At 54.1% G+C, this 26,596-nt stretch overlaps 1 protein-coding gene across 1 annotated transcript in view; it reads right to left on the reverse strand.

The window, feature by feature from the left end:
- LOC126050384 (uncharacterized) overlaps positions 1–19,401 on the reverse strand; it is a 51,956-nt gene extending 32,555 nt beyond the window's left edge. The window contains exon 1 of the mRNA XM_049828210.1: positions 19,208–19,401. Within this exon, the coding sequence (XP_049684167.1) occupies positions 19,208–19,401 (194 nt within the window). The remainder of the gene's footprint in view (positions 1–19,207) is intronic.
- Positions 19,402–26,596: the final 7,195 nt, after the last annotated feature.

A 26,596-nucleotide genomic window follows, 5' to 3' on the forward strand; every position in this document is an offset into this window, starting at 1 on the left:
TTTTTCTGAGCCCTTTTGGGCTGATGGAAAGAGGGCCTGTGTGTTGCCTACTTGTTGGCTGCACAGATTTTATATCGTGGACCACCTATTGTGATTTGACTTGGGCTTCTTTTTAGTAGAGTCATGTGAACCCGTTTGTGAGTGTCCTGAACTGCTGCCCACAACCTGAGCAACCATTCCTTCCCCTCAAAAAACTTTTACTGAGATGCCAAAGCATCTAACCGAAATTGATGTTATTTCCTTCTCTGCTTCTTCCGAGCTTTGTCCAGAAATTGCAAAGCTCCCACAAAAGTGTGTTCACCTGGAGTGGGGAGCTGATGTCTCAGCTCCCAAGATCTCCAGCCCGGTTTTGCACCACGTTAGGAGGTTTGCTGTTGGATGAGTTTCTCAGAAATCTCCCTGTGGATCTGCCAAGCTGCCCTCAGCTCTGAGCTTCACCTGTGCAGAAGGGAAACGGTCCACGCTGCTTTCAGGCTGTAAGCAAAACCCGACAGGCTTTGTAACCCCCATGGCCAGGAGCGCTTTCCAGCTGATTGCCAGAGCCTGCCGCACCGGGGCTGGGGTCCTCTCCTGCAGCGGGTGGGATGGGTGCTCTCTCTGAACACGAACCTCTTCATGGGAAAGCAATCGCAGCAAAGCTGAGTGCTGCAACCCAAAGCAATATGTAGGTCTGATTTTTTTCAGGGTTGGGAATAGCCGGCTGTTTTTCAGGGCTCCTGGGGTGTTGCCCCATGGGGAGGTGGAGCAGAGTCTGCCTGGAGAAAGCTGAGCAGGAGCCGCCGTGGCAGGGAGAGCGGGGAGCCGCACGGGAACGGCAGGATGGCGAGACACGAGCACCTGGAAAGAATTAACGCTTACCCTCAGCAAGAGCTTGTAAGGAGAAAGAACAAAGCAGGCGAGGAAAAACCAGAGCAAGAACAAAATGGTGCTAGTGGGAAAAGGCATTCCTGCTTCTCTGCACGGGGGATGGAGATGACTGAGCGGTACTGCTGGGCTTTGGGGGAAAAGCCGCTCCCTGCAAGCAACTTAGCCTTTCTCACATTTTCTTTTCTGTTCACTTCTGCCTCTGATTTTTTCCTCCTCTTTGTCTTTTCTTCCCCTTCTGACTGTATCCCGTCCCTCTTTCTTTCTACGTTCTCTCTGCTTTTTAGTATGCATCCTTCTCCCACACCCCTCCCTTTTTTCTGTATCATTCCCAATAGTAGAAAGGGACTGTTTATTTCTGTGCCCAAAGACCATCCCCACTTTCTCAGCAGCCTGGGGGCTTAGTACCCCAGTTGTCCTTTCTCCAGGATTAAGCCTCAGTGCTCATCCTTACCCGCAGCTCTTCGTCCTGAGGTGCAGAAATGGGGATAGACAGAGTTTGAGCATTGCTGCATTTAGGTAAATTAATAGACATTCTGGAAATTGCCACTGATTTTAATTTGACCCATTTGTTGTAAGGGACATTCTGCATGTGGTCCTCCAGTGGGCTGAGAGGGCTTGTCCCCTCTAGGACATCTTGTACCTGCTTCCTAAAGATCTTCTTTTGAAATAAATATTGCTAATAGCCTTCTGGCTGACTTCTGTTTGCACTCCACTGGGCCTGATCACACCAATTACTCAAACAAAAGGCCAAAAGAACTGCACTTCACAAGGGAGTTTTCCTCCTTCACGTCCTCTTGGTGCATTGTGCCCAAGGTGGAGGAGCTCTTCACCCCATCGGGGCCACTGAGCCGAGAGCGGGGCTCCACGCCAGGCTAGTCCAGTTGTCAGCCCTGAATACACTTTTCAGAGGCATTTGTTTCCTTAGTCTAGTGTGTGTGTAGCATTAATAGCATTTGCAACCCTCCTTATTCTTTGACTGTGCCAGAGGTTTGGCTGAGCATGACGCTGGCTCAGTTATCGTGCAAAATTCCTGGAGCAGAAGAGCAGAGCAGAGGCTGTAAACCAGAGCTCTTGGACCTAGGGAACTGCCGTGCCGTGCTGGGCAGCAGATAATGTGAAACCCCTTCTGAGGCCCCAGAGATACTCAACTGCAAAACAAAGTAGTGACAAACCTTTGGGCAGCTGAGGAAGGTCTCTCTTGCCTCTTTGCCCTGCTTTCACCGTTGATTAGACCAGCTCATCTGTTGGTATTTCTGGCCTGACTAAAAGCAGAAGGGAGGTGAGATCTCCAAGCGAGCTCCTGCAGCCATATTCCTAGCCAGTTTTGCTGGCTTGAAGGGTTGCATAAGTTTGGAGAAGTATTCAAGCATCTGAGTGTTTTACCCAAAGTTGAACTCTAGTAGAGCTGGTGACAGAAAGGATCTATATAACTCATCCACTCCGTCTCCCTGAAATTTCCAACTTCCTGAGTTTCTCCCACCACCATCTTCTTCTGTCCCTATAGGGCCTGATGTAATAGGGTAGCAGTAAAAAGTTACTAGGTATAAATGAACTGATGGGGATTAAAGAACCAGCACATGCCTCCTGGAAGGCTTTAAAAGCATCCTGTTTAGAAACAGCTCTGTTTCTGCGTCCCACATTCTTAGTCATTTTCTTTCTCCTGGTTTTTTCATTCGTATGGAGGAATTGCAGATGGAGCAGGCTCACCAGGTCCCATTTCATCCATCCTCCCTGGGGCAGGAGGAGTGCTGTCCCACTCAGCCCCTTCCCAAGGCTTTTGCCTTTCCCTAGGTTTTTTTAGGGATTTTTTGAAACTAGTTTAGTTTCAGATTGCTCATGCCTTTGCCTGAGAGGCTCAGAGATCTGTATTACTAGTGAAATGTGCACAGGCAGGGCGCAGGCTCCTGGGGCAGCACAGACTTTGCTGTGCACTGGGTGACGTCCTCAGCGCCTGTGTATCACTCTGTGCAGCCAGGATGCTGTTGAAGACAAGTCAGACTCAACCTTGCAGGGCAAAGAGGTTGTGCCCAGGGCTTCTGTGGCCTCTAATGATGCCCAGTGGGTGATTCTCCTATTGTATCCGGCTTTCAGAAGGAAAATTGAAATCCTTCCCACTTTGGGATATAGAGAGCTAAGCTGGTACAGGAAATGTTGGTGTAGTTTAAGATTTGTATTTGCTTTAAAGAGAATTTCTGTTCCCTTTGCACTGAGAAATACTATGATTTACTATTTACAGCTAACAACAGAGAGTTCCCTGGCAGAGGCAGGAGCCTCGCTGCTCCCAGTGCGGTTGGCATGCTCGTACTGGGAGGGAGGAGCTGAGGCCAGAGGAGGAGTGGGGAGCAGGCGAGATAACAGTCATGCGATAGCCTCCAAGCAGAGGTCTGAATTTCTAGCGGTCTTGTGTAGCTAAGTTTGGATGCTGAGATCATGCAAGACAATCTGTGCAGCGAGCGGCTGAGCATCTCTTGGCAGGAGAAGTGTGAAGCGGGTGGAACTGGGATGTACTGGGCCATTTGGGATCATTTACAGTCTTGTCTCTTCTGGGCCACATAGCTTGGCACCGAGGTGTTACTAGAAGAACCAAGCTGCTGCCGGACTTCCCAGCCCCCCAGGCACGCACGGTAAAGCCATGTGCAATTACCGCTCTGTTTGGGAAGGAAACGGCCAGGTCTGCATGTGGCTCGTTTGATTTAATCTTGGAGAATTTTTGTCTTGTCCCCTGCTGTACCTAAGTATTCATCTTCCCAAATAAATACCACGTGCTCTGGCAAACTGTGTGGTTAGGGGCTTTTTTATCCTTGTTTGTGTGTCAAACTGTGGCAAGGGTCCCTGACATTTCTTTCTTTGGTAGCTGTGGCCAGCAGTTTTGCATCCATACCAAAATGCACAGCTCTCAGCCGACCCTTGAAAGCACAATGTTAGTGTAACATCTGTGCGTGAGCAGCATACGCACAAGGCTGCACTGAGCTTGGCCAATGCTGATTTATTTGCTGCAGTTGGATGCATGTTCTGGCATTTCTGTGGTATTTAGAAAGTCTTAATGACTATGAAGAGGCCGTCTGGTGTGGCTTAAATGGAGTTGGTGGAGCTATGCCATACTCCTCAGCCAGGAGCTGGTCCTCAGTGCCACTTCTCGCAGAATATCAGGCGAGGCTTCGGAAGAGCTGGTGATGAGTCTCAAGAGGTTTGCAAGTTTTGAGCCATTCAGGCAGCTCATTTAGACGTATTGCACAGATCTTTGGTTTGAAGATTAGGTTGGAAAACTTTGAAAGATCTCCCTTCCCCTGAGATTTCATGTGCTTCCTGGCTCTGCTTGAACCAAAATTGCAGTGCCAGAACAAAGGCTTTTCTCATTGCACCTTGCTATTTGAGATGAAAACAAAGCTTCAGTGGGAGAGAGCCTGTTGGATGTGTCTTTCTAAGTGAGAGCAAACCAAACATTTTCAGCCTGTATCAGCTGAGGTTTGAGCTGAGTTGCAGAGCAAGGGCCTGAGCCAGATCGTGTTTTTTCCAAGCAGCTTAGAAAAAAACAGAAGCTTGGTGCATACCTACTTTCAGAAAATCATCCAGCTTGGATGAGATCCCTCTAGCTGCCCTTGTGTGCTGCATTTGCATGCTGGGTGGCCTGAAGCTTTTTCCCATGGTCGCTGAGAGAAACCAGAAATGGGATGGGTAGAAAACCAGGGACAGTGGAATATTATTTAGGTATATTGCTTGGCTTTCGCACGCCCACTTGTAACTCAGCCCAGCACCCGCCTCTCTCTGGCTGAGTTTAATGCCATATCGGTACGTTGGCATCTCTCTCCACCTGTTTAATGCATGTGTAGATAATGTTAGCAGGCACTTCTCTGAAATGAAGTGTGGGAAGACGGTTTGTTCTCTCCCTGGCAAGCTGTAGATGATGAGGTGCATGTGCTTCTGCAGCGACAACAGTGATAAGGGAGTGTTAATATCACCATGAATCCCTCATTTTGAGGAAAATGGAGCTTTTTATTCTAGACTGTTAAAGCATTTTACAGAGCTCTCCGCAAATGTAACCCAGGAGCGGTGCCTGCGTCCAGCTGCTTCACATGAACCTCACTGAACAATCCACAGTCAAAACCTGGTGCCCGCCTGAAACGATGAGACATTTGTGAGGCAGAAATATTCTGCATTAAAACAGACATTGATTCAATCTGAGGTGTCTGTTCTGTTACAGCTAGCCTCAGTCTTAATTTCTCGCCGTCATGCCTCCTGCATCTGCCTGCGTTCTTCTCTCTGCATGTGCATTTTAAGCATCATCAGAGTTGGCCGGTCAGAGGATCATGTGCGTGGGGTTCGCATTACGCTGCAATGCCTTTTGCAGACGAGGTACCCAAATAAGACCTTCGTGTGAAATTTTTCCAGGCTTCTAGGATGCTGTGTGCCTCTTCTCCCTCATTTCACCTTGGTCTGGGCGGGTTCATGACACAGACCCTTTCCCACCCGCCATCAGGGGCTGCTTTGCGGATGGGCACGGGCACGGGCACAGGTACTGTTCCGTGCCAGAGACAAGAGCCCCTGGCCCCCTCCGCGGCCTTGGGTGCCACCTCCGAGGAGGAGGAGGAGGGGAGGCAGGGATCCCTTGCAGCAGTGTGTGCTGACTGCAGTGGGGGAGAGCAAGCTGCACCGTGAGCGTGGGGCTGAGGCTCAGAGGCTGCGCTCGCTGGCGTGGTGACTCGGGCATCGCTGCGGCTGGGGTGGGGATCGGCATTGGATGAGGTCAGGGGAATCCAAAGATGCTCTTGCAGAAAGAGGGCACCAGGAAAGATGACTGAGGCTGTGATGAGCCATGTCCAGAAGCTCTGGAGGGTGCTGAAGACCATCCTCTGCCTCACTGATGATGTTACTTGGGAGCACGAGGGGCTCCTGTGCAAAGCTCTTCTCCAGACAGCACTCCCTACCACACTATTTAATTCCCAGGACACAAGCTGCTGCAGCTTCTTACCACAGGCAACAGGATTTCTTCCAACCATGACATACCTTTGGTTTTCCTGGGCTTTGTGGCTTGCATCAGACATAGACCACCAGTCTCCCACTTAGCTGTTCATCTGCCTCCCAGTTCTCTCCCCACACTTCTTTCTAGTAGAGCAAAGACCCTCCCACCTCTGCTGTCCTTCGACGAGCTTTCACGCTGAGGCGTGGAGTGGAGTTTCTAAGGCTCAGCGTATTCGTGGGCACAGCCAGTGAGTGCTCCCATCCATCTGCTTAACTCTTCGGGAAAAAAATAAAGCAGCCAAACAACGAGTGAGTACAAAAGCATATGTGAAGAATTGGCAAGGAGAGTTCCCTGACTCACAGCATCCATGCTTCTGCATGTCTGCTCCACGCACAGATCACTGCCTCTCCTTACCCTTGCTTTAATTAGTAAGGGCTGAGCACACTCTGGGAACACGCTGGAAGAGGAGTGATGAACAAAACAGCAGCTCCAGATGAGCGAAAGCATCTGAGGAGTTTAAGATGGAAAAATGGGTTGGTCTGTGTTCTCCAACCACGTGTGTACACAGTGCTGGTGACTGCTCCAGCTAACGAGCATCTTCGCTCCCAGGAGCAGGCAGAGGTACAGTCAGGCAGAGAAACTGCCTGCACCAATTACCTGTGCAAGAGCACATTCCTGAAAGCGTCGTTTCTCTGAGTGGTATTTAGCTCATGCTCTTCTGATGCTGGATTAGGGGTCTGGAAAGACTCTCGCCTTGGGCCTTGGCCAAGGCTGTTCTCAAATACCTCCAGCGATGTGCTGCTGCTCCTTCCTGAAGAAGCTGGCCTGCTGGAGAGGTGACCCAGTGCTCCCGTTAAATTTTCCTCTGCACAGTATCCTCCAGGTGCCCCCAGCCAGACCATTTCATCCCCTCCTTGGTGGCTGGAGACTCATGATTGCTCTCCTACCTCGCCCCACTGCAAATCCGTGCGGACCATCGGTCTGTTGTCCGTCTAGTCTTAGCCAGGACTTTGCTAGGCTGGAATAATTTCCTTCTTTTTGATCTTTCTGAAGAAGCCACAGACTTTTCCAAAAGTGCTCCAAGAATGCAGCCTAGTGGCCTCCACAGCCGCCTGCTCGACGTGCGCCTCGCTGTCACGGCTCTCAGGTGATGAACGGAGGGACCGGCTGTGCTGGGAAGGGAAGGGCTTTCGCAGGCAGCGTGAGCCCCCCCTTTGCCCTCTCCAGCAGTAAGATCAGGGCAGTGATAATGGCTTTGTTTAAAAGGAAGAAGAGGAAGGAAAATGGAAGTCTAACACAACAGGACTTGCCTCACCCAAGTATCCCAGGGACCTTGGCTGCCAAAACTGGATGGAAATAAATGCTCCAAACAATGCACGGCCATATCTGGGAGCCACAGGAGCCCGGCCAGCCCCCTCTTTCCTCGCAAGATCTGATAGGACTCTTTGCTGGCACGGGATGGGCGCACCGGCCATTGTTCCCGGGCTGGCCCGTGCCGCTGGTGGCCGGCGGCATTGTCCTGGGATCCACACAGGCTCGCCGAGAGGAGAAAATCACAGGAAATCAAACCAGATCATATCCGACCTTTAACTGCATCACATCTCAGGGCAGTATTTTTTTTCCCCACTGTCCTTGTTGGCTCTTTTTGGACACGAGGAACGGTGTGACATGCAAACAGTTGGTGTCCCAAAATAACTATGAATGCGATCATTGCCGGACTGATTCATGGTCTACCTATGGCCGTATCCTCCCCCTGACAAAGGCTGAAACCAGACAGCTTGAAACATCCGGAAAAATTGCTGGCTCTTTCCCCAGGCCAAGTGGGGAGCATTCATGCAGCACTTACTCATGGGGGGGTCTTTGCATCTGATGGCCGGGGCAGTGGCGTGCAGCATGGCGATGGTTGCCTCGGGGATTCCCTCCTCTCCCCGCAGTGAGCAGGGCAGAGGGAAAATCTCCTGTCTTGCCATTTCTCCTCCCAAACATGTTTGAATTATTAAAACAAACCTGCTAGTTCCTGCATGGGAATGGCAACTCTTCCTCTCCTCCCCAAATCCCCACAGCAAGGAAACCTCGTAATTACCAGGGTGTTCAGTTCAAACTTTGCTGTTGTCTCCTCAAACTGGAGAGTCTCAGCGGGCAACTTTGGGGAAAGGGTGTGCATTAGTGCCATTCCCGACAGCGTCCTGAAATCACCAAGGGGGGCAGAGGTGGGATGCGTGCTGTATCTTTGGACCAGTCGTCAGAGCTTGGGATTCCCAGCACTTTTCTTTGCGCGGTAGCAAAACACCGCGGCCCCCCGAGGGCATGAGCTCTGCCTGCAGAGATGATCTTTGGGCTCCTCACAATGGAAGAAGTTGGGTTTTTTTACTTCCAGCCTTTCCACAGACCAGCTACATGCCTTTGGTCAAGTCTGTTGTTGGTCTCGAATGAGGCAGGATAAGCCCTTGCAAGCGCCGCAGTTGCCCGGCCGAAGCGGGGTGTTGACTGGGTGAACGGGCTTCGCCCATCCCCGGGGGGCTGCACCGCCGCCTCCCTTCCTGCCCATCTCCCCAGCTGGCAGTGTGACCCAACAGGTTTCCATCTTTAAAATATTACCCTTAATTAATTTGTCTGTACCGATGCTCCTGGTAATACTATTATTTGTAATACCTCAGTGCATCCCTAGGGAAGGGCACAAGTCTTAATTAACATCTGTAAAGCTGCCTGAGCACCAGGCCTGGAAAATGTGAGACAAAGAAGGTTACTGTCGTATCAAGATGGCTTTAACTTCCCTTTTTTTCCCCTTTTTTGCAGACCCCCTTCTTTTTCCCAGTGGACATGCAGACCTCCATCTACCCATGGGCAGTGGGCTTGCTTTTCAGCATTACCTCTGCTAGCAAAGAGCCTGCCGAACCCAGTTTTCCCAGTTTTCGTGGGTTTTCCCAGGGTGTGCCTGCACAGGGCTCACCCGTGTGTGCACATACACACACACGTACGCACACACACTCGCTGGATATCTAAATGCTTTCCAACAATAGCTTGCGGTCCCAGTGATTTGCAGAACCTCACAAATTGCCTTCTGCCTTCTCTGTAAAGTAGCTTAAACTCGCTTTTGCACGGGGTGTGTGCGGACAGTCACACTGAAAGCACACATCTTCTTATACCCATTTCAATAAACAGCTCAGGAGTCCTCGCTGCTGTCTGCTCGCTAACTGAGAAATTAGACGCAAATCAAATGTAAATCCCCTGGTTTGCAGGCAACAGCAAAGCCTGTGACTGGCATCCTTGTTGCAGCCACGCTGCTCCTCGGAGCGGCTCTCCGGGGCGCAGGGCAGGGCAGACGGCGAGCGCCCGGCCAGCGCTGGCTGCACCAACCGGCTAGTGCTGAATCCCAGCCACTCTGGCCTCATTAGCGCGAGCTGCCCTGGACTAATTAACTCTTCTGGAAAGGCAGGTGTAGGATCAGGCTGGTGAAGTGCCACAGTGCTACAGTAAGATTGCTCTGGCACTGGGCGTGTAGCTGGACCGTGCGGTAAGGCGTACCCGGAGCACCACGGATGCTTCACCGCTCCTCATCGCAGCCCAGCCTTCAGATCACCTGCCAGGGGTGCAATGACCTAAATCCTTCCTTTCTCCATACGAATGAGCAGGAGCCTGTGTCTGGCTGGTGTCTGCCCTTCGGCTGAGCATCCATGCGGGTTCTCCCCCTTTTCTCTGGAGGAGGCAGCCCTGCCTGCGGACGGGGTGCCCTCTTTCCCGGCACGCTCCTGGCTGCGCCGGAGCAGGACCAGCGGATGGGAACCGAAGCTTCCCCCCTCCCCGTGCAGTCAGGTACCGGCAGCCCCGGAGCCGGAGCAGTTTTGCAGGACTAACCAGTACGTCTTTCCAGCAAGGGGAGGCCCCCGGCTCTGTTGCTGGTTGCTGTTGAATCTTTTCAGCCAAATCTCCAACGTCTTGGCTGAGCTGTGCTCCGAAGCCAGCCAGATTTCTGATGCTTAGCAAAAATATTCATTAACGACTTAATCTGCGCACACACAGGGGAAGCTTTTAGTGTATTTGTTCTAGGTCTGTGAAATAGTGATCTGGCCACTGCTTTAAACTCTGCCTTGATCTGTGATCTCAGAAATGAGGAATTCAGAAAAATGCTGTGAGGGGAGACGGTCCAAAGTATCCCTTGTGCTCACACCGCAGTGCGCTTACCCACCGACACACGCCGCTCGGCCGAAAGTGCACGTGTTGCAAAACACAGTGATTTTACGTAAAATTGTCACCTGAACACTGCAGGATGCGGGGGGAGACGATGCTGCCCAGCTGCTTTGGGAGGGAAGGTCTGGGGGCTGTAACCCTCCCCTTAGCCTAGCCCAGGATACGGTGTTACCTGACGGAAAAGCATCACGCCTGACTCTGCAACCCCCTGTACCTTCGTGGTGGTGTCCCACCTTCTGGGATCTTTGGTGTGTCCTATCCTGCTTCTCCGTGTCCTGGCCAGTGCAATCGGGCTAATGAACCCCGACTCTCGGCAGGGGTGTAGGAGGCTTGATCAGAGAAAGCCGATGCAGCACCGTGAGGGCATCACCTGTGCGCAAAGCAAGGGAGAAGGCAGGGAACAGGGAAAGCCAACATTTGGGGTCTGAAAGGCTTTCAGGGGGCGTTAGTGCCTGTGACTCCTCTCATCCCAAGGCGCCATCGTCCTGCCCCAGAATGACACGCTCTCTCCAGACACTGCAGGCAAGGCAGCACTGGCGTGACCTTCAGACCCGTGTGTGCCCTCCTCCACTGAAGAGCTGAACCCCATTTCACCCAGCTACTGACTACATGAAGAAAGGAGCTGAAAGTCCCTCACGTTTGCTCTCTGGGACCTCCAGGGTAATTCTGGCTGTTGCTGAGGAGCCTCTGCCCTGGGGCATCTTTGCAGGTTGCCGGTAATCTGGGCTGTTCCCGCAACGCCAGGGAACAGCCGACCCAAGCCCTTCCCCTGATGGCTTCGGGTCTGGGATCAGCAGCTCCTGCGTATAAATCACCTCTGCTGAGAGTCCTGCGGCAGGAAAAGAGTTGGCGGAGGGGATGAGTCTCAGCGCTCGTGGCTTGCACAGGGAGGGAGAGTGGGATGGGAAGGTGGGAAGGAAGGGAAGGCATGGGGGAGGCACCGCAGGGAAGAGCTGCCAGCACTGGGCGGATAGACACAGAGCGGTGCGAGGGCTGACTGGTAGGGGAGATGTAAGCTTGTAATGCAGCCAGAAGGAGACACAAAATCACATGTAATGATCCCAGCTACCCCCGCAACACCATGGCTCGTCCTCCCCAGCCTGGATGAGACCATCGGGTGGGTGTCTCTGAGTCACGCAAACATCCCCCAGACTGGGGTGTGCTGGGACTCCCAAGCTCTGGTGACTGTTCCAAAATGGCTACGTGCGGTGCAGACGCAGGCAGGTGGCTTGTTCTTTAGTGGGAAAATACTCCAGAGCCATTGGGCTTACTGGGTGATCCATCACCCCTCCAGCCTCCTGTAAGGGGGGGACCCTCGCCTGTGCCATCTCTGGTGGCTGGAGGTCTGAGGTGAGAACTCTGCCAGCCGGTGCCTCCTCATCTTCTCCGTCTGCACCGTCAGGTCACTCTCTGCAGGACGAGAGGCTGCAGTCACGGTGCGAATGGGAGTTCTACCCCAGCGGAGGTGCCCCAGCAGCTCCTCAGTCCCTGCCAGCCACGTGCAGGGAGCAGCCGGCTCCGGCCCCTGTACCCTTTGGCTGTGCAGATGCTTTAGGGAACCGGTGTGAACACAGACAAGGGGTGGGAGCATCCTGCCCTTTCCTCGGAGGGGACGTCGGGTGAGGAGAGGCACTCCTTTGGGACACCGCCGTCCCGTCGGGCTGAAACAAGGCATTGACAAATGATTCATTTTGGTCCCCCTCCTCCCTTCCCTTTGGCAGACGCTGTTGTGTCTAACGCTAACCTGTTACAGCTGATAACAGCCACAAATGCTGCTGCTGCTGCTTTCATAAAAATTCGTGGGATGCCAGATTATTTCCATGCACAACAGGAGCCCTCAGGCTGCGTCTGCACGAGCTCCTTCCCCCACGTCTCCCACCAGTGCCACCGCTGGGCCAGGTACGGGAGCGAGGTGGGCAAGCCGTGGGCTGGGGGGGGCCAGGCTCCCACCCTGGTGTACCCCCTGCTCGCCTCTGCTGCTGCGGCTGGGTGGTGGGAGCTGAGGGATGGACAGACGGACACACACGGATGGACGGACACACACACATGCAACTTTTATAGGAGTTTCTAAGCATCTTAGTGCATAAATCCCTTTGGAAACGAAGTTCCTAAATCACACGGGAACATATGACCGTGTCCCAGGGAAGATCGGTGTGTCCCAGCCGAAGCCCCTGCCACGGCTGTGCCGGTGGCCCTGGCCAGGGGGGGCTCTCGGGAAGCCATGAGCAAAGGGCCCGGAGCGAGCCGCTGGCAGAAGCGCAGCTGCGGCGAGGTATGCATTGCTGGGGCGATTTTATAGAGGGAATGCTGATGAGTAATAAACAAGGTGCTGCCTGAGTCTTGTTTGGAGGAAAGAGGGGAGGGAGCGGAGGGGCTGAGGGAAAGAAAGGAGCACAAGGAAGAAGAGAAGGAAAGAAATGACCTTGGTGAGTTTTTCTGGCTGCTCTCCAGGTCACAGGCTGATGCCAGAAAAATCTCTGAGTCCCTTTTGGCTGGAAGTCCGCTCCCCGCGTTAGGTGAATCACACACACATTTCTGGAACATTACATGTTCACAGTTGCAAAGCTCGCAGTAATTAGAAAAACTACAAGACCAAGGCAGGGGGAAAAAAATATGAGTCACACATGGAAGTGGTGTTATTGTACTGCAGGAGAATCAGCTTTGCAGATTTCCAAAGGTAAACGCACATCAGCCTCCCTCGCTGCCGGGAAGGGCTCTTCGCCGCTGCCCTCCCCCTGCCCGGCTGCCAGCCCCGCCGGGCGAGCAGCGGCTCTGGAAGAGGCCAGGAGACATTAGGACGTGTCTACACAGGGAAGCTAAATTGCGCTTAGGTAGGGCGCGAGATTCCTGCGGGATGACTCTGGACGACGAATAGCTGTTGTGCAGTTAACTCCCAGTGGGGACGTTCTTGCTCCAGGTGTGGGGGGGACTGCCCCTATTAAGCATTATCCATTTCCACCCATGAATTTGGCTTTTTCAAAATAAGCTGCTCTTACTCCAGAACAAGAGCCGCCATGCTGGGAGTTGATCACAAGGAGTTATTTCAGCACAGGCTGGTCCTCAGGGTGCCAGGGGAGACCGACTGCTGCCACCCAGGCGATGCATAGGCTGGGAGCCTTCTCCCACCCTCCAGCACGTACCAGCAGCAAATGGTGACCTGTTATCGCTCGCTCACTTCAGCGCTGCATCTAGATGCTGCTCGTTTCTGAGAAGACTGAGCCCCATACCAACCCCGTGTCTTCAGGGGAGTTTCATAAATCACTCAGACAGTCTTGTTTCCAATGAACTGATGGATGAAGCTTTCATCTCTTTCTTTGCGTGACCCTTCTGCTGCTATTCATTAACAACACAAAGGGTGTTTTAACCTGGGAGCAAACCAGGCTCTCATTTGTTTAGTTAAGTCTCCTCCTGAGTCATCCCATTTGGCTCAGGCAAAACCGTTCTCCCGGCAGCGTGCCGGCTCTCCCACTGGGGCTGCGCTCCCCAGGCACTCCCGGCGGGACACGTTGGCACGCCTGATGGGCGAACATCGCATCGCATCGCATCGCATCATGTCTCATCGCACCGAAATGCAGCATCATGTGTCATCACACCTTCGGGCGACCTGGTGGGAAGAAGAGCCGGGCTCGGAGCGCGGCATCACCATGCGTTGCAACACAATGGCCTGGTTTCCAAAAAGTGTGATCTCACGTGAGCTGAAGGATAAGGCTCTTGTTTTCAGATTTAACTACTGTCTGGCTGCCAGGGGCGGCGGGGACTGCCAGCGTCCAGTGGAGACTCCATTCGAAGAAGGCCAAAGAGCGGATTAAGCATCAGACAATGAAGTGATGCTATGGACAAACCGCACCGAACATGAAATCTTCCTGCAATACTCCAAGACAGATTGTTACATCTCTCTGCCAAGAAATCAAACATTCCTGCTAGAGTCAGGGCTTTCACAGAAGCCCCCTCTGGGACATCAAGTGAGGCTAAGACAACAGTCCAGAGCTTTGCTAGCAAATCATGAGTCCCGAGTGTCTCTCCAGCTGGCAGGACCATCATTGACCTAAATGGCCTTGTCCTCCCTGAAGCAGCTCTGTCAATTTGGCCACAATCCACTTAATAATGTAGCTTGAGTATAAAGATGTATCCAGGCCCAACCACAAAACAGCTGGAGACTGTAGGGTTGACTTAATCCTGGTAGAATAAAACGGGGAAACTAGTGGGAGTCAGCTAGGATGTTGCTGGCTGGGTTTTGAGCAGTGCTGAGTAATAAAAGGGATCAAATGTGTTAGGCACAAGCTGTCTGGAGCCACAGTTGTTGTTGTTGTTTTAACTAATTGAATTTTAGTGCTGGTGAAAGGTACCAGATTGACAGCTCTGGGGAACGGTATCTGTTACTGAGACCAGGTACAGCACAGGCAGTGAATCCCCTCTTAATCCCCACCTTCATCCAGACATCGTGCTTTCCTCTCAGGGGGAGAAAACATTTGGCCTCTGACACATGGATACCTTCCCCTCCGCAGCTGGGACCTGAGCCCCGGGGTCTGCATCCCTCCTGGAGATCCCCGGCAGACCCCTGCCTGACTTCATGGAGATTCTCCAAGGGCCCCTGGGGGCAAAACCTTTGGGTCCGGGCAGGGTGGGACAAGCGACCTGTCCCATCCCTACTGCAGGGACTGCGCCTGCGGCTGCGTCAGGGCAAGCAGCAGGCAGGGGCTGCATCAGGGCAAGTGGCGCAGCAAAGGCGTCGAGGGGAGTTGCTGCTCGTGGTAAGAAATCCACTTTGGCTGGCTCCCAGGAAGCCTTTGCCAGAGGAGAGCAGACGGGGCTGCTGGGGAAGCTGGAGCTGAGGCCGAGCAGGGATGCGGGGAGGAGAGCGGAGGGGAACGGAGCAGCATCCTCAGAAGGGGAGCAGCGGCTGCATCCTTCCCAGGGGCGGCCGGGCAGAGGGCAGGGACGTGGCTGCGCTCACGTGCTGGGTGACTTCTGCCCCTGCCACGAGACGGGGATGATTCTTACCCAGCTTTGTAAAGTGCCGAAGGGTCAGGCACGTTGGGCAATGTTTCACCACTGAAAGTCCAAAAGCCTGGCGGCAACTGCCTTGCCCAAGCCTCCGCCGCAAGTTTTGAACCAGGTCCGGTCTCAAAGGGTGCAAAGGCTGGGACGAGCGCGGGGCAGGCAGCGCTGGGGCAGGCAGTGCCGGGGGCTGGCGTGCTGCCCCTCGCCCACCCGGGCAGGGGTGGGCAGCGGCGCTGGGAGAGCCGGGGCAGCCGCACGCCTCGCCGATGCGCTTTCGCAAGCGTGGACGGAGGCGGCTGTTTCCCAGGGGAAGGCTCTTAGCAGGGGCACCTTGTCAGCCCCGCTCTATAAATAGCTGGGAAAAAGCCTGGGCAGGAAGCGGCGGATTTTAGGAAGGGCGAGGGGAAGGGCTCGGTTTCAGCCTTGCCAAGTCTCGGTCACGCGGGAGGGTGACTCCTGCGCCGCGGAGGATGCTGAAGGCAGCGCTGAGGGTGTTTCACCCAGCGAGACAGGGCTGTGCTCCACGCTGCGGCTCTTTGGGGCTCCCTTTGAACTCCTCCTGCTGTTTTCCTGGCCGGACCTGGCAGGACTTGGCAGGCGGCTCCATCCTCCAGGTGCTAGGGACAAGCTCTGCCTCGATTTTTATGGGAGAGCCTCACTGCTCATGTGGGTAGAGGCTATGGAAGTTGTTTAGCAGATGTTAAGAGGGATAAAAGCGCGCAGGTCTGCCCATTTTCCGGCAGGCTGGGACCATCCAGGTGCAGAGTTTGGGGGTATTAAGTTAGCGATCCTGATGGGCACAGAAAATAAATTCTTCACCGTGCAGGTCCCCTTGCTGCAGTCTTTCTCGTTTAGATTAGATTTGGTCCTGCTTACTGGGCTGAATAGAGCCCTGCTTTGCTTTGCTGTGTCAGTTCCTATACCGTGACCCGTGTCTTACAGGCATTTATTGGGAGCTGGCTGCAGTGTGAGACTTGCAGGATATCAGATTTCCAGCTGGGGCAGCCGCATGGGAACAGCGGCCCTGTTAATAACAAGGTGTGCCCCATCCCTGCCAGTCCCGGGAGGAGGGAAATAAAAACAAGGAAGGATTAAAAAAAGCCATGGCTTTGCTGCATCTTGCCTTGGATTGCTTTCATTCAAGTTTTTGCTATGGAGTCGAGCTGGCTTTTTGTTGTTTAAGTGATCCCAAAATAGCCGTTCAGCCCAGCCCCGGGCAGTCCTGCTTTGCAGGCGGCAGCTCAGCCTGTAGCTTGTCCCCAGCACAAGACGCGTCCCCAGCAGGTCTCGTCACAGCCGATTTGGGTGCTGCCAGCACCTGGCATGCAAATGCAGGGAAGGGGAAAATCACAAGTTTCCCTTTGAGAATAGCCATGTCGGGGACAAGTACCCAGCTCCTATATACATTTCTTGTAATAAAAAGATAAATGCAGCCTTACATATCTGAGTTTCTCCTTTGGGAGGGATGTCTGGGCTGGAGGACATGGGGATCTGCTGTCTTTCAATGTCACTTCAGTAATCAAAGTCCTGCAGACGAAGCTCTCGCTTCAGATGCTGAGGGTTCGGGCTGGTAACAACGCTCAGTATCGTCTCTCCACTTGTGGCCAGTCGGTTCTGCTAATTACTGAGCCACTCTTCTCCACAAACCGTGCGTGCGTCAGAAGCCCAGCATCAAGGGAAGCCAGCGTGAGTCAGACTTGAAAGCCTTGAAAAACACCACCAGCCTCGGAGCTGGCAGCGCCTGAGCGCTTCCGAAGCCGAAGTGAGTGGTGGCCGATGTGACGGTGCTGAGCTCCCTCCCTGCCCTCTGTGGCCACTGGCCCCACTTGCCCACAAGGATATGTGGCGCGATGGAGGAGGGAGTCGGGCAAGGATTTCTGGGTTAAATCCGCCCCGTGCCCTCCTGCAATGCCCTGTCCGTGGCAATTTGGGGCAGAAGGAAACCGTCTGGTCCTGAGCCCCAGCTGCAGCCTGGGTCGGTGTTGCTGACCCTCCTGTCTCACGGGTTGGGGTATGCCAGTTTGGTGCTTCTCTCTGGCCTGCAAATTCCTCTGCCCCCGCCCGTGTGGGGCACCCCACAGCCAACAGAATCTTCCTGCGGCAGCAGCCAGCGGAGCAGGGAAGCAGCAGAGATGTAGAACGGAGCTGCTGGTGCAGGATCAGGCCCCTGTCCCTGCCTGACCTGTGGTTTCCATCTCTGCTTTACAGAGAGACAGCAGGATCCGGAGAGCTGAAGGAGAGATGCGAAACACAGCACAATCCGTGCCTGGTGGGAAAAAAGAATTAAGGCAATCCTTTCCCATACCGGATCCCAGACCACGGGAAACCTTTTATTTCTGATCCTACTGATCGGGGGGTGCTGCCTGCAGGAGGGGGGGCAGCAGGCAGTGAGCAGGCAGCAGCGTTGTCCCGTAAACCCCGGCACTGCTGGTGTTCAGAGCCAAACCAGAATTGAAATGCAGACAGCAGTGGTCTGACAGCAAAGCTGGGGAGAGCCGTCCCGTAGCCCGGCCTTGCATGCCACCTACGGTTCCTTCGGTGGAGGTGATGCGCGCTCTTCATCTGGCGGCAGAGCCGTTTATTTGCAGTCAGGCAGAGGCATCTGTGGCAGACAGAGATTCCCCAACGGCGCTGTCTTTATTTGGAGTCAAACTCCAATATAAAACCCACAGTAGGTAGCACCGGCTCTTAGCCAAAGCCTGGCTGCACTTGAGGACGGGATGCTCTGCCACCCTTCGTGGTGGGTACCAAGCTGGTGCTCCCCTGGCAGAAAGTCACTGTAAATAGGTTATGTTTAAGAAATGAACCACATGTTATTAAGATGCGCCGTCAGAAGTTAGAGGGCTATCGTATCGTACAGGGGCACAGGCCAAGGAGACTTTTCGTAGCTGGTGGAGCCCCCGTGCTCTGGAAGTCAGCACTGTTTGGGCTGCTGCAGGTTGGGCACTTGACAGCAGAGACACCCAGAACCGGGGGTCGGCTGGCCCTGGTGAGATATCCCCCCCATGCTCTCATCTACAGCTGGGCTGGGGCCCCCCAGCCACTCCCGAAGGGCATCGTCTCCTCTCCCAGCACTGAGAAATCCTCCTCCTTCTGGAGGTGACCTTGAGCCTCAGGGACTGAAACGCAAACCTCAGCCTTGAATTTCAGACAGCCCTGGGTTTCCAGTGTTCAGGTCTGGGTTTCTGGTTCTCCTCGATAGGAAGAGAATCAGCAACTGGATGTTTCAACCCAGCCCCTGTTGCGCTCCTGCCCAGTCTGCAAGTCCTGCGTGTGCTGTCCCAGAGGAGCGGGGTGTCTCTCGGGGGACGTGTCCTTCTGTCCCACCGTGGTGTGGCCATTAGTGGACGCTCGGGGGAAGAAGCAGACAAACACGCTGTGCAGAGAGAGACGCGCTGGCAGCTTGCAGCCACCTGAAGCTGAGGACTGCCTCGCGTCTGAACTGTGTCTGGATGAGCCGCCGAGGCCCCTGAGCTGCGTGAATTTGCCTCCCTCCCTCCTGAACGGCTTCTCCTTCCGACCTCTGCAGCCACCCGTGGCAGCGAGTGGGGTAGCCAGCTGGTGCGGAGACATCTCCCACCGGTGACTGCAGGACGGAGCTCTAGCAGGTGGGATGAGGCATCACATTCAAGCTCACCGAGCGGAGGGAAGCGACGGCAAACTGCAGAAGAGGATGGGAGAGACAAATGACTCCGTCCTGTGTGCCAGCACTAATGGAGGGAGGATGTGCTCCAAATACTAACGACGTGGCAGCAGCAGTCACTGCCGGAGCGGTGAGCTCCCTGCTCCCAGCAATACGGAGCTGACGGAGCAGAGCTGAGAGTCCAGGTCGCATCCAAGGGAGCCGCTGAATCTGCCTGACCGTGTCTCACCTTCTGACGCTCTGCGCAAAGATGCAGTGACTTGGAAATCTGGATTTTGGAGCCTGAACTTTATCATCCCGACTATTTCTGCCTCGTTGCACTTAAAGAGGACAGCATCCCAATGTCAGAGAGGAGCACTGCTGGTCCTCCAGCTGGGGCTGACGCAGACCGATACGAACGCTGGGCCATCTGAGAAGCTCTTCCTGGAGCAATAAATATGGGAAGCGTGCTTCCAAGCAGTCTCCCTTTTCTGGGAAATGAAGGGCACACGATCGACGCTGTGGGAGACACAGTGTTTAATATTTATCAGACCCACATCACGCCGTACCCGGAGGCGCTGCTGAAGAGCAGCCAGCCCGAGCGGCCACCACAGTGAAGGGTCCCCTCCAAAAGGCTGCTCTCAGCGGGCTGGCAGGAGGGTCTGGGCAGGGAGCGGGGGCTGGCCGGGCTGTGCGGGGCGATACCCTCGCCGTGCCCTGGCTCCTGCCTCTCTTTTCCAAATGCAAGGTCACCTTGGGACATGATCAGTCCCGGTGGCTCCGAGAGGAGGGCAAGCTCTCGCCTCCAAGGGCATCATCCCTGACACAGCCGTGCAGGGTGTCCTCGCTGCTAAACTGGGAGCAGGCGCTTGCCTGGGAGCTGTGCTCCTTGTGGAGTGGCATCACCCAGCAAGCGGCTCGTCCCGCTCCTCACCAGGCGTTGCTGCCTCCGGGGTACACGTTATCACCTCCCTGCAGCCCCCCGAGCTGTGCGGATGTCCAGGATGGCACAGGACCCCGCTGCGCATCTTTGCAAGCGTCGGCCCCGCGCCGGTAGCCCCCGCCCGCCCCCACTCTTGGGTTTGGGGCTCCTGCGGTGCCCGGGGCTGGCCGGGGGCTGCACAGCGAGGGCCGATTACTACAGCGGTGCAGCTGGCAATATTGGGATGCCCCTGCACCCCGCAGAGCCTCCGAAGGCGTCTCTGTCCTGCATTAGAGATCTAAGCTCAAACAATAAGGGTAATGGACAGGAAATTAGAGATAAGTAGGTGGTTTGACAGGATTAGGGATAAGCAAAAGAAACATAATTATGTGATAGCTGCTATCGGACAAGGGCTCCTACGAAAGGGAATGTAAATGACCTAAAAAAAGCACTACACCAGATCAAACAGCTACACTTTGCAGATAACAGCCCAAAAACACAGGGTATAAATATTTATCACAAATGAATTCTCCAAACACTCCCTACTCACGATCACATTAACAATAGATGGGATTGAGGATAATAAAGGCTTTTCACAATCTTTTTTTTTCCCTTTTTTTTTTTTCCTGGGGCTTTTATACACATACAGCTGTGTGTATGTGTGCGAGAGATAGGGAGCGTGCCCGTCGGGGTGGCACTGGCGGAGGGGGTGTGGGGGGGGTCCTGCGCCCCTCCAGGCTCCTCGGCAGCTCCAGGTCCTCGCCGGCCGCTCTGCCGATGCCTGCGCAGCTCAGCCTGCGCTCGCTCCTCTGCCCCCTCCGTGGCTCCGAGCATCCCAAGGAAAAGGAGAACTCACCCACACTCCTGCCTGGGAGTCATTGCACACCGTCGTCCTGCGCTGTATCTATGATGGTCCAAAATACTGAGGATCGGTTTTGCCGTCTGGGGGGTCAGCAAAGAGGGCATGACGGCCGCTCCCCGGGGAAGTGCTGGAGCCCGAAAGCCTGGCTGAAGCCCGGACGATTCCCGCTGCTTCTCTCTCCTGAGCAGGGAGAGGGAAATTAATGAATGGTGGGCACATTCCCGTGGAGCCGTTGGGAAACCTCTGCCGTGACTGAGAGCAAAGCTGGGCCCTTTCACGTCTGCAAAGCACGTTGAAGGCATGCAGCTCTTTGGCACGTAGGTGCCAAGCGTGGCTGCGACCTCAGACCGAGCCGAGGGCGATCCCCTCCGCAGCCCCCCCGCGCCTGCCCCTGCGGCACCCGTGGAGCCGAGGGTCTCCCCCAGCACAGCCACCCCCACACGCTGCCGCTCAGACAGCACCCGCTCCTCTCCGTGATTTAGTCTGCTTGTTGTTACTTATTTAACAAGAGGGGACACAAAGCCTCCATAACCTGGGCTTGCAAATTACCGAAGCCCAGGAAATGAAAACTCCACGGCAGCATTAATTGGAGGGCTTTTTAATTAAAATCAGCTTGTTTCCCGATCAAAGATTAAAGGGAGGAAGAAAGCTGAAAGAAAAAATAATAATAAAACAATTCCCTCCCTGCCCCTCTCTGGCATTCACGAGGTGTGGGCTGAGCGCCCTGCGTCATCCCCGCTGCTTTGCTCTCATACCTTTTGATTTTTTTTTTCTTCCCCCACAAAAGTCTTTTTTGTCTCCTCTTTCTACCTGACTTCATCCTCATCTGCTTCCCTTCCGTCTGTCCATCGTATCACACTTGGCATCGTCCCTTGGCCCTTGCTGGGGCACTGCGGGGGCTGCCTGGGCAGGGGGGCGGCTGGGGTGCCTGGGAAGCAAGGAGGAGAAACCGCTGGTGCAGAGCCGAGCCTGGCGTTTCCCGCTCTGGTCCTCGTTAGCTAATTGCACGGAGCAGATGAACGGCACTGACTTCTGGAGAAGCCTGCTCACAGCTTGGCCTTGCAGCTGCACCCAGGTGTCGTCTCCCTCGTCCCCTGTCCGAGTCCCCCGAGTCCCCCTCCTGCTTCTGCGCACATACCTGTCGCGGTGAGCAGAGGGTACGTCGCCCAGGAAAGAGTTATTCTCATCTCAACTTATTTTTTTAATGAAAATTAAATTCTGGCAGAGGTGTTAGCATTGCCTGAAGATTTAGCTGCTGTGACTAGATGGCATTCAATGAGGCTAAACAAAGTATATTGCTAACGAAGACAAATATTTGTTGCTTTGGAAAGGCTGATGTCCCCAAGGCTGCTAAGAACCACTGTGGAGGAAAAAACAGGCAGAAAAGTGAAAATGAAAACAGGAAATTCTTTAATGAAAATTTATGAATTGGCCAAAAAGCTGCTATTTCTTAAGTCGATAATTTTGGTCAAACGTCTAGCTTTTTTTTTTTTTTTTTTTTTTTAATGAAGATTGGAACCGAGCACGAAACCCCAGGAACAGGAAACAGCCAACGGGAAAGATGGCGAATTGATAGAAACAGAGATGGGAAGCTTCGAAGTTTAGAACATTGGTGAGGGAAGGTAAAGGCATGAAGGAGAAATCTGTGGCTGGCTGGGCTGTGGACGCTAAGGCGCAGTTAACAGTATTAGGCAGAGGGAGTGCTGCGGCAGTAATAGAGGCTCATTCCGAGCTAACAGCATGGACGGTGCTGGCAGTGGCGAGGGGAGGGCAGAACTGCTCAGTCAGCATCTCTGCGCTCCCTTGGAGTGGTGGGACAATGCTCTGCTGTCGTGCAAGGCTGCCGAGGCGCGCCTCGGTCTGATGGCAGCCACCGGGGATTGTCCTACGTCCTAGAAAATAAATGTTTTGGAGCAGCTTGGCCTTGGCCCCATGAGAGCTGAGGGTCCCGCACACGGGGAGAGCCCCTTTCCATCGCTGGGGCTGGGTCCCGGGGCGAGCACTGCACCCTCTGGCCACGCAAAGAGCAAAAGGGGTGACCTGGCCTCAGCAGAAGAGGGGGAAAAAATGATACGAGATTTAATTGAGGAGGAATTCGTGTCAGTCGGCGCGGCTTTATGGAAATAGACCTTGCCAAACAAACCTGATTTTTTTCTGTAATGAGATTAGACTTTCGGTTGCAAAGGTGACTGTCCAGATGTAACCCACAGGCATCTGGATGTGCCCGAGGTGTCGGGGAGCACCTTTTGAAAACCCCCACCTCCTTCTGCAACCCGCCGCTCCATTGCACGTTGAACCTCTCTGGTGGGAACAGAGACCAGGTGGTGGAGAGCAGCGGGGATGAGGCAGAGGAGGGATCCGAGTGGGAGCTGCCCGGGGGTGGCTGCAGCACAGGGGGCTGCTGGGGGGGCAGGAGGGGGCACCGGCCACTTGGACGTGGCATTGGTGTGAGGCCGATCCTGCGTGTTGCCTCTGGTTCTGCTGCCTGTGTTTTTAAAAACCATTGTGAAATGGAAAGGGTCCAGAAAAGAGCCACAAAAATGGCTGACAAAAATGCCTTTGTTGTGCAAGCCTGTATGAGTGCATCAGCGTGGGCTTAGGGAGATTAGAGGGGATACGAAAAGTCTATTTATCTAGCAGAGGAAAGCATAATGGAAGGACTGAGCAGAGGCTGAGCCTGGACAAGGTCACGGTGGGAATATTAGTGAAGGACATTCCCTTCTGGACGGAGGAAGGTGGCAGACTCTCCATCTCTTGGGGTCTCCCTCTCCACTCTGCATGTCTGTGCAGCGGAGGTGTTTTCCCCAGACACTTACCAGCTGCAGCACAGAGTAAAACAGAAAGGCTGCTAAAGCGGGGGCTGTGAAGCAGGAGCATCGCCTGCATCACGGGACTGGCGGAAGGGCAGCCCCAGGGTGGAGGTGGTGGGGCAGCGCTGGCCAGGAGAAGAGGAAAGCTGCGGCCAAGGGAGGTGTTTCTACATTTTCATGAGGCCCAGCCATGTCCCAGCCCGGGCTGTTCCCCCCACGCTGTGGGGACCCTCCTCGCAGCCATCAGCTCCCCATTTCTCCACCACCGAGGCGCTGGGCACACCTCTGCCTTCTGCATCGTGGAAAAACTCTGACAGGCATCGCTGAAAGTCAGGAGAGATGGACACCCTCTGGCTAGACTGTCCTGAGACCCCTTTGGCTCTCAGACCTAAAAATAACAAACCCAGGAAACCTAAGCAGTGCAGTCGTCTCCTCTGGAGGACGCTGGATGTGGCCACGGGTCTCCGTGGGGGCTCTGGAGCACAGAAGTTGGCGGTGGAGGGAGCAGCAAAGCCCCATCCTGGTGTTACATCTGCGGCGAGGAGGGGAGCGAGGGGTGGGAAGTGGGGATTTCATATTAACTTCTGGGAACTGGAGCTCTTCTCTCCATCAAGGAAATTATTTATGTGCACGAGATGCAGGCTGATTATGAGAAACATATTGATTGAGGTTTCACAGCTACTGAACACAGTAGATATGTATCAGTTACACCACAGCCCAAACCTGTATCAATGTGTTTCTAATAATCAGCTGGCATCTCATTAACATAAATAGCTGTCTTCTCCTATTTGGGAGAGCGGCTCCATGGCTTGCTAACTGCACATTACCCAAATGCCAATTGCTTATTAGAACAATCTTTCCGCAGGTCTAAATCCCCGGGAATGAGGGTGTAGTAAGACATCACTTGTTACATAGTTGTTAGTCCTTGGTAAATATGTTTCTAATCAGCAATTAGTATTTAATTAACGTGCTGAAAATATAATTTTCAATCTAAATGAAGCTTTTACAGGAAATCAGGAAAGAGAAGTGGGAAGATGCAAGCAAGTGAAGCTCGGGCGACGAGCTGAAATCAAAATGACATATTTGAAATAAGTCCTCACCCTGCGCGCCGGACAAATTTTTGATCTCATGTCAGTACAGCTTCAGGAAGAATGTTGTTGGCTGGGAATTGTTCCCAGCAGCAGCAGACCAGAACCAGCCGTGCAGCCCCGGCAGCCCCCTGTAGAGCTGCAAGGCATAAAGCTGGGGCAGCCCTGTGGGCTCAGCCTTGCGGGCCCCCCCCGTGACGACCCTGTCCGTCTCGTGTCCCCGTGTCCCCCGGCAGGTCCAGCGGTGGGGCCAGGCGTCAGCCACACGTGCTCAGGAAGGTGGATTCAAGCAGCTCCTCAGATGCTCCACATTAAAATAACCTCCGTGATGTGTTTCTATTTTCCTCCGGAGGAAATGTCAGCACCCCTGCTGCCATCTCTGCCTTCCCTCCATCAGCACATTTTTGTTAGACTCCAGCCTCATTTTTCCTTCCCGCAGTCAATCCTCCTTTGCTCTCGCGTCCCTCTTTTCCTAATGACAGACAGAGCCAACGACGGCCCCGCGATGGTCCGTGATGCCCACAGGCCGGCACGGCGTCGCTGCCTTGCGCGCAGGTGTAGGGATTCAGGGCTTTAATCTCCAGCGCGGCGTGTTTGTCCTTTCCTTTCTCAAGTGGTTCGAGGGAATCTTGGCTCAGGCGACCGGATCGTTAATGCAGAGCAAACAATAGGCTCTTTAGGTCCTTTTCAGCTAATCACCATTGATCCGGGCTGACCTTTCTGTCCCTCCCCTAATCCCAAATCTGGATGCCGCTTTGCATTAAGCCACCTCCGAGGGAAGGTATCAGAGGAGATAAACCCTCGCTGCTGGGGCTGCCGGCCGTGCTGCAGGGCACAGCGCGGGCTGGCCGGGGTTATTCGTCCCAGCACCCTCTTTCCAAGGCGGCTGAGCCCTGCCAGCTGGGAGCAGAGATGCTGCCGCCTGCCCGGGATGCCGGCCGGGGTCCTCCTCTCCCTGTGGAGGTGGTGGGTGCCCACCTGCTCCTGGTAGGCAATGCCGGAGGAGTTTCGGGATTGGAGAGTGTTAGATAGAGCTTGACAGGTTTTACTTCCCCGATACTAAATTTGCTAAGAAACACAGCTGCAATGTGAGGAGAGAAATAAAACCATTTGTGAGTGTGAGTTAAATTCCAGCAGTTTTTACCCTGCTGGAAGTGACAGAAATGTTCAAATAACCAAAATATTTTGAAACGCAATACCGTAAGGGTTGGGGTTTTTCACCATGTTAAATCACTGGTTTTATTTCAAATAAATGGCACAGACTTTAGAGAGAGAAGAAGACCAAAGTAATCCGAGCAGTAAACAAAACCTATGCTGTCATGTAGAAACAAGGCGGTGTGGAGGTGCTGGTCTTTGGTTTCCTGTGGTAAATAGATAAAAGAAATGCATGGCTGAGGTGCCTGGGACTGGGCTGAGCAGACCTCACACCTGCCTTCGCTGGAGAGACGCTGTCCTGCAGCATCCCTCCGTGACCTGGAGGCAGGTTCCCTCTGCCTTACCCAGAGCTCTGCCCGGAGTTTTGGTAGGAGACGCACTCTGCCTCTCCAACATCTTCCTGCCCATCACGCAAGGGAGACACACGAAATATGAAGGAAGCGGGGCTGGAAGCTCCCAGAGGAGTTTAGGACAGGCTGTGTTCCTCGCTGCCCAGGCATCACAAGGTCCTTGTCCCCAGAGCCACCCTACTAAGGGGACATGTGCCCCCGCTATAGCAGCACACTGCCATCACTCCCTCTGGGATGCAATGCCTGGGGTGCACCTCCCGCCTGCCCAATTTCTGACAGCAGGCTTGCAGCTCCTCCATCCATCCCTCCGCCCACTCTTTTCTGCAGAGTTTGAATGCCCACCTTGGAGACAGGGTCCCCTCTCCCAGTAAGCTCCTAAGAAAGGCTGCTTTTTTTTCTGGGATGGTTTTTCCGTGGACTTTGCAAAGGGCAAACGTGCCCCCTTTTGCACCCCAGTAATTTGCAATCATTTGAGTATTCACAAAGCTGTTGCATAAGTTGCAGCTGTGGTGTAGGGTGCCCGTCCAGCGCTGGACGCTGCCTCTCCCGTGTCTCACTCTGTGGGGCTCTGGGTGCTGCTTAAAGCCAGGAGCGAGCAACGTAGTGATGGAGTCGTATCAGCTTCTCCGAGAAGCAGCCTGTCTCAGGCTGTTTGCCTTCCTCTGAGCCTCTGCTCGCAGCTGCGGCTGTGCACAGCCTGTTGCAGCATCTCCTCTTGGCCCTGGTGCACCCCAGCCACCCTGGGGTACCCCGCCGCCTCCTGCAAGGGCT

The sequence above is a fragment of the Accipiter gentilis genome, chromosome 24 (assembly GCF_929443795.1).
Source record: "Accipiter gentilis chromosome 24, bAccGen1.1, whole genome shotgun sequence".
Lineage (NCBI taxonomy): Eukaryota > Metazoa > Chordata > Aves > Accipitriformes > Accipitridae > Astur > Astur gentilis.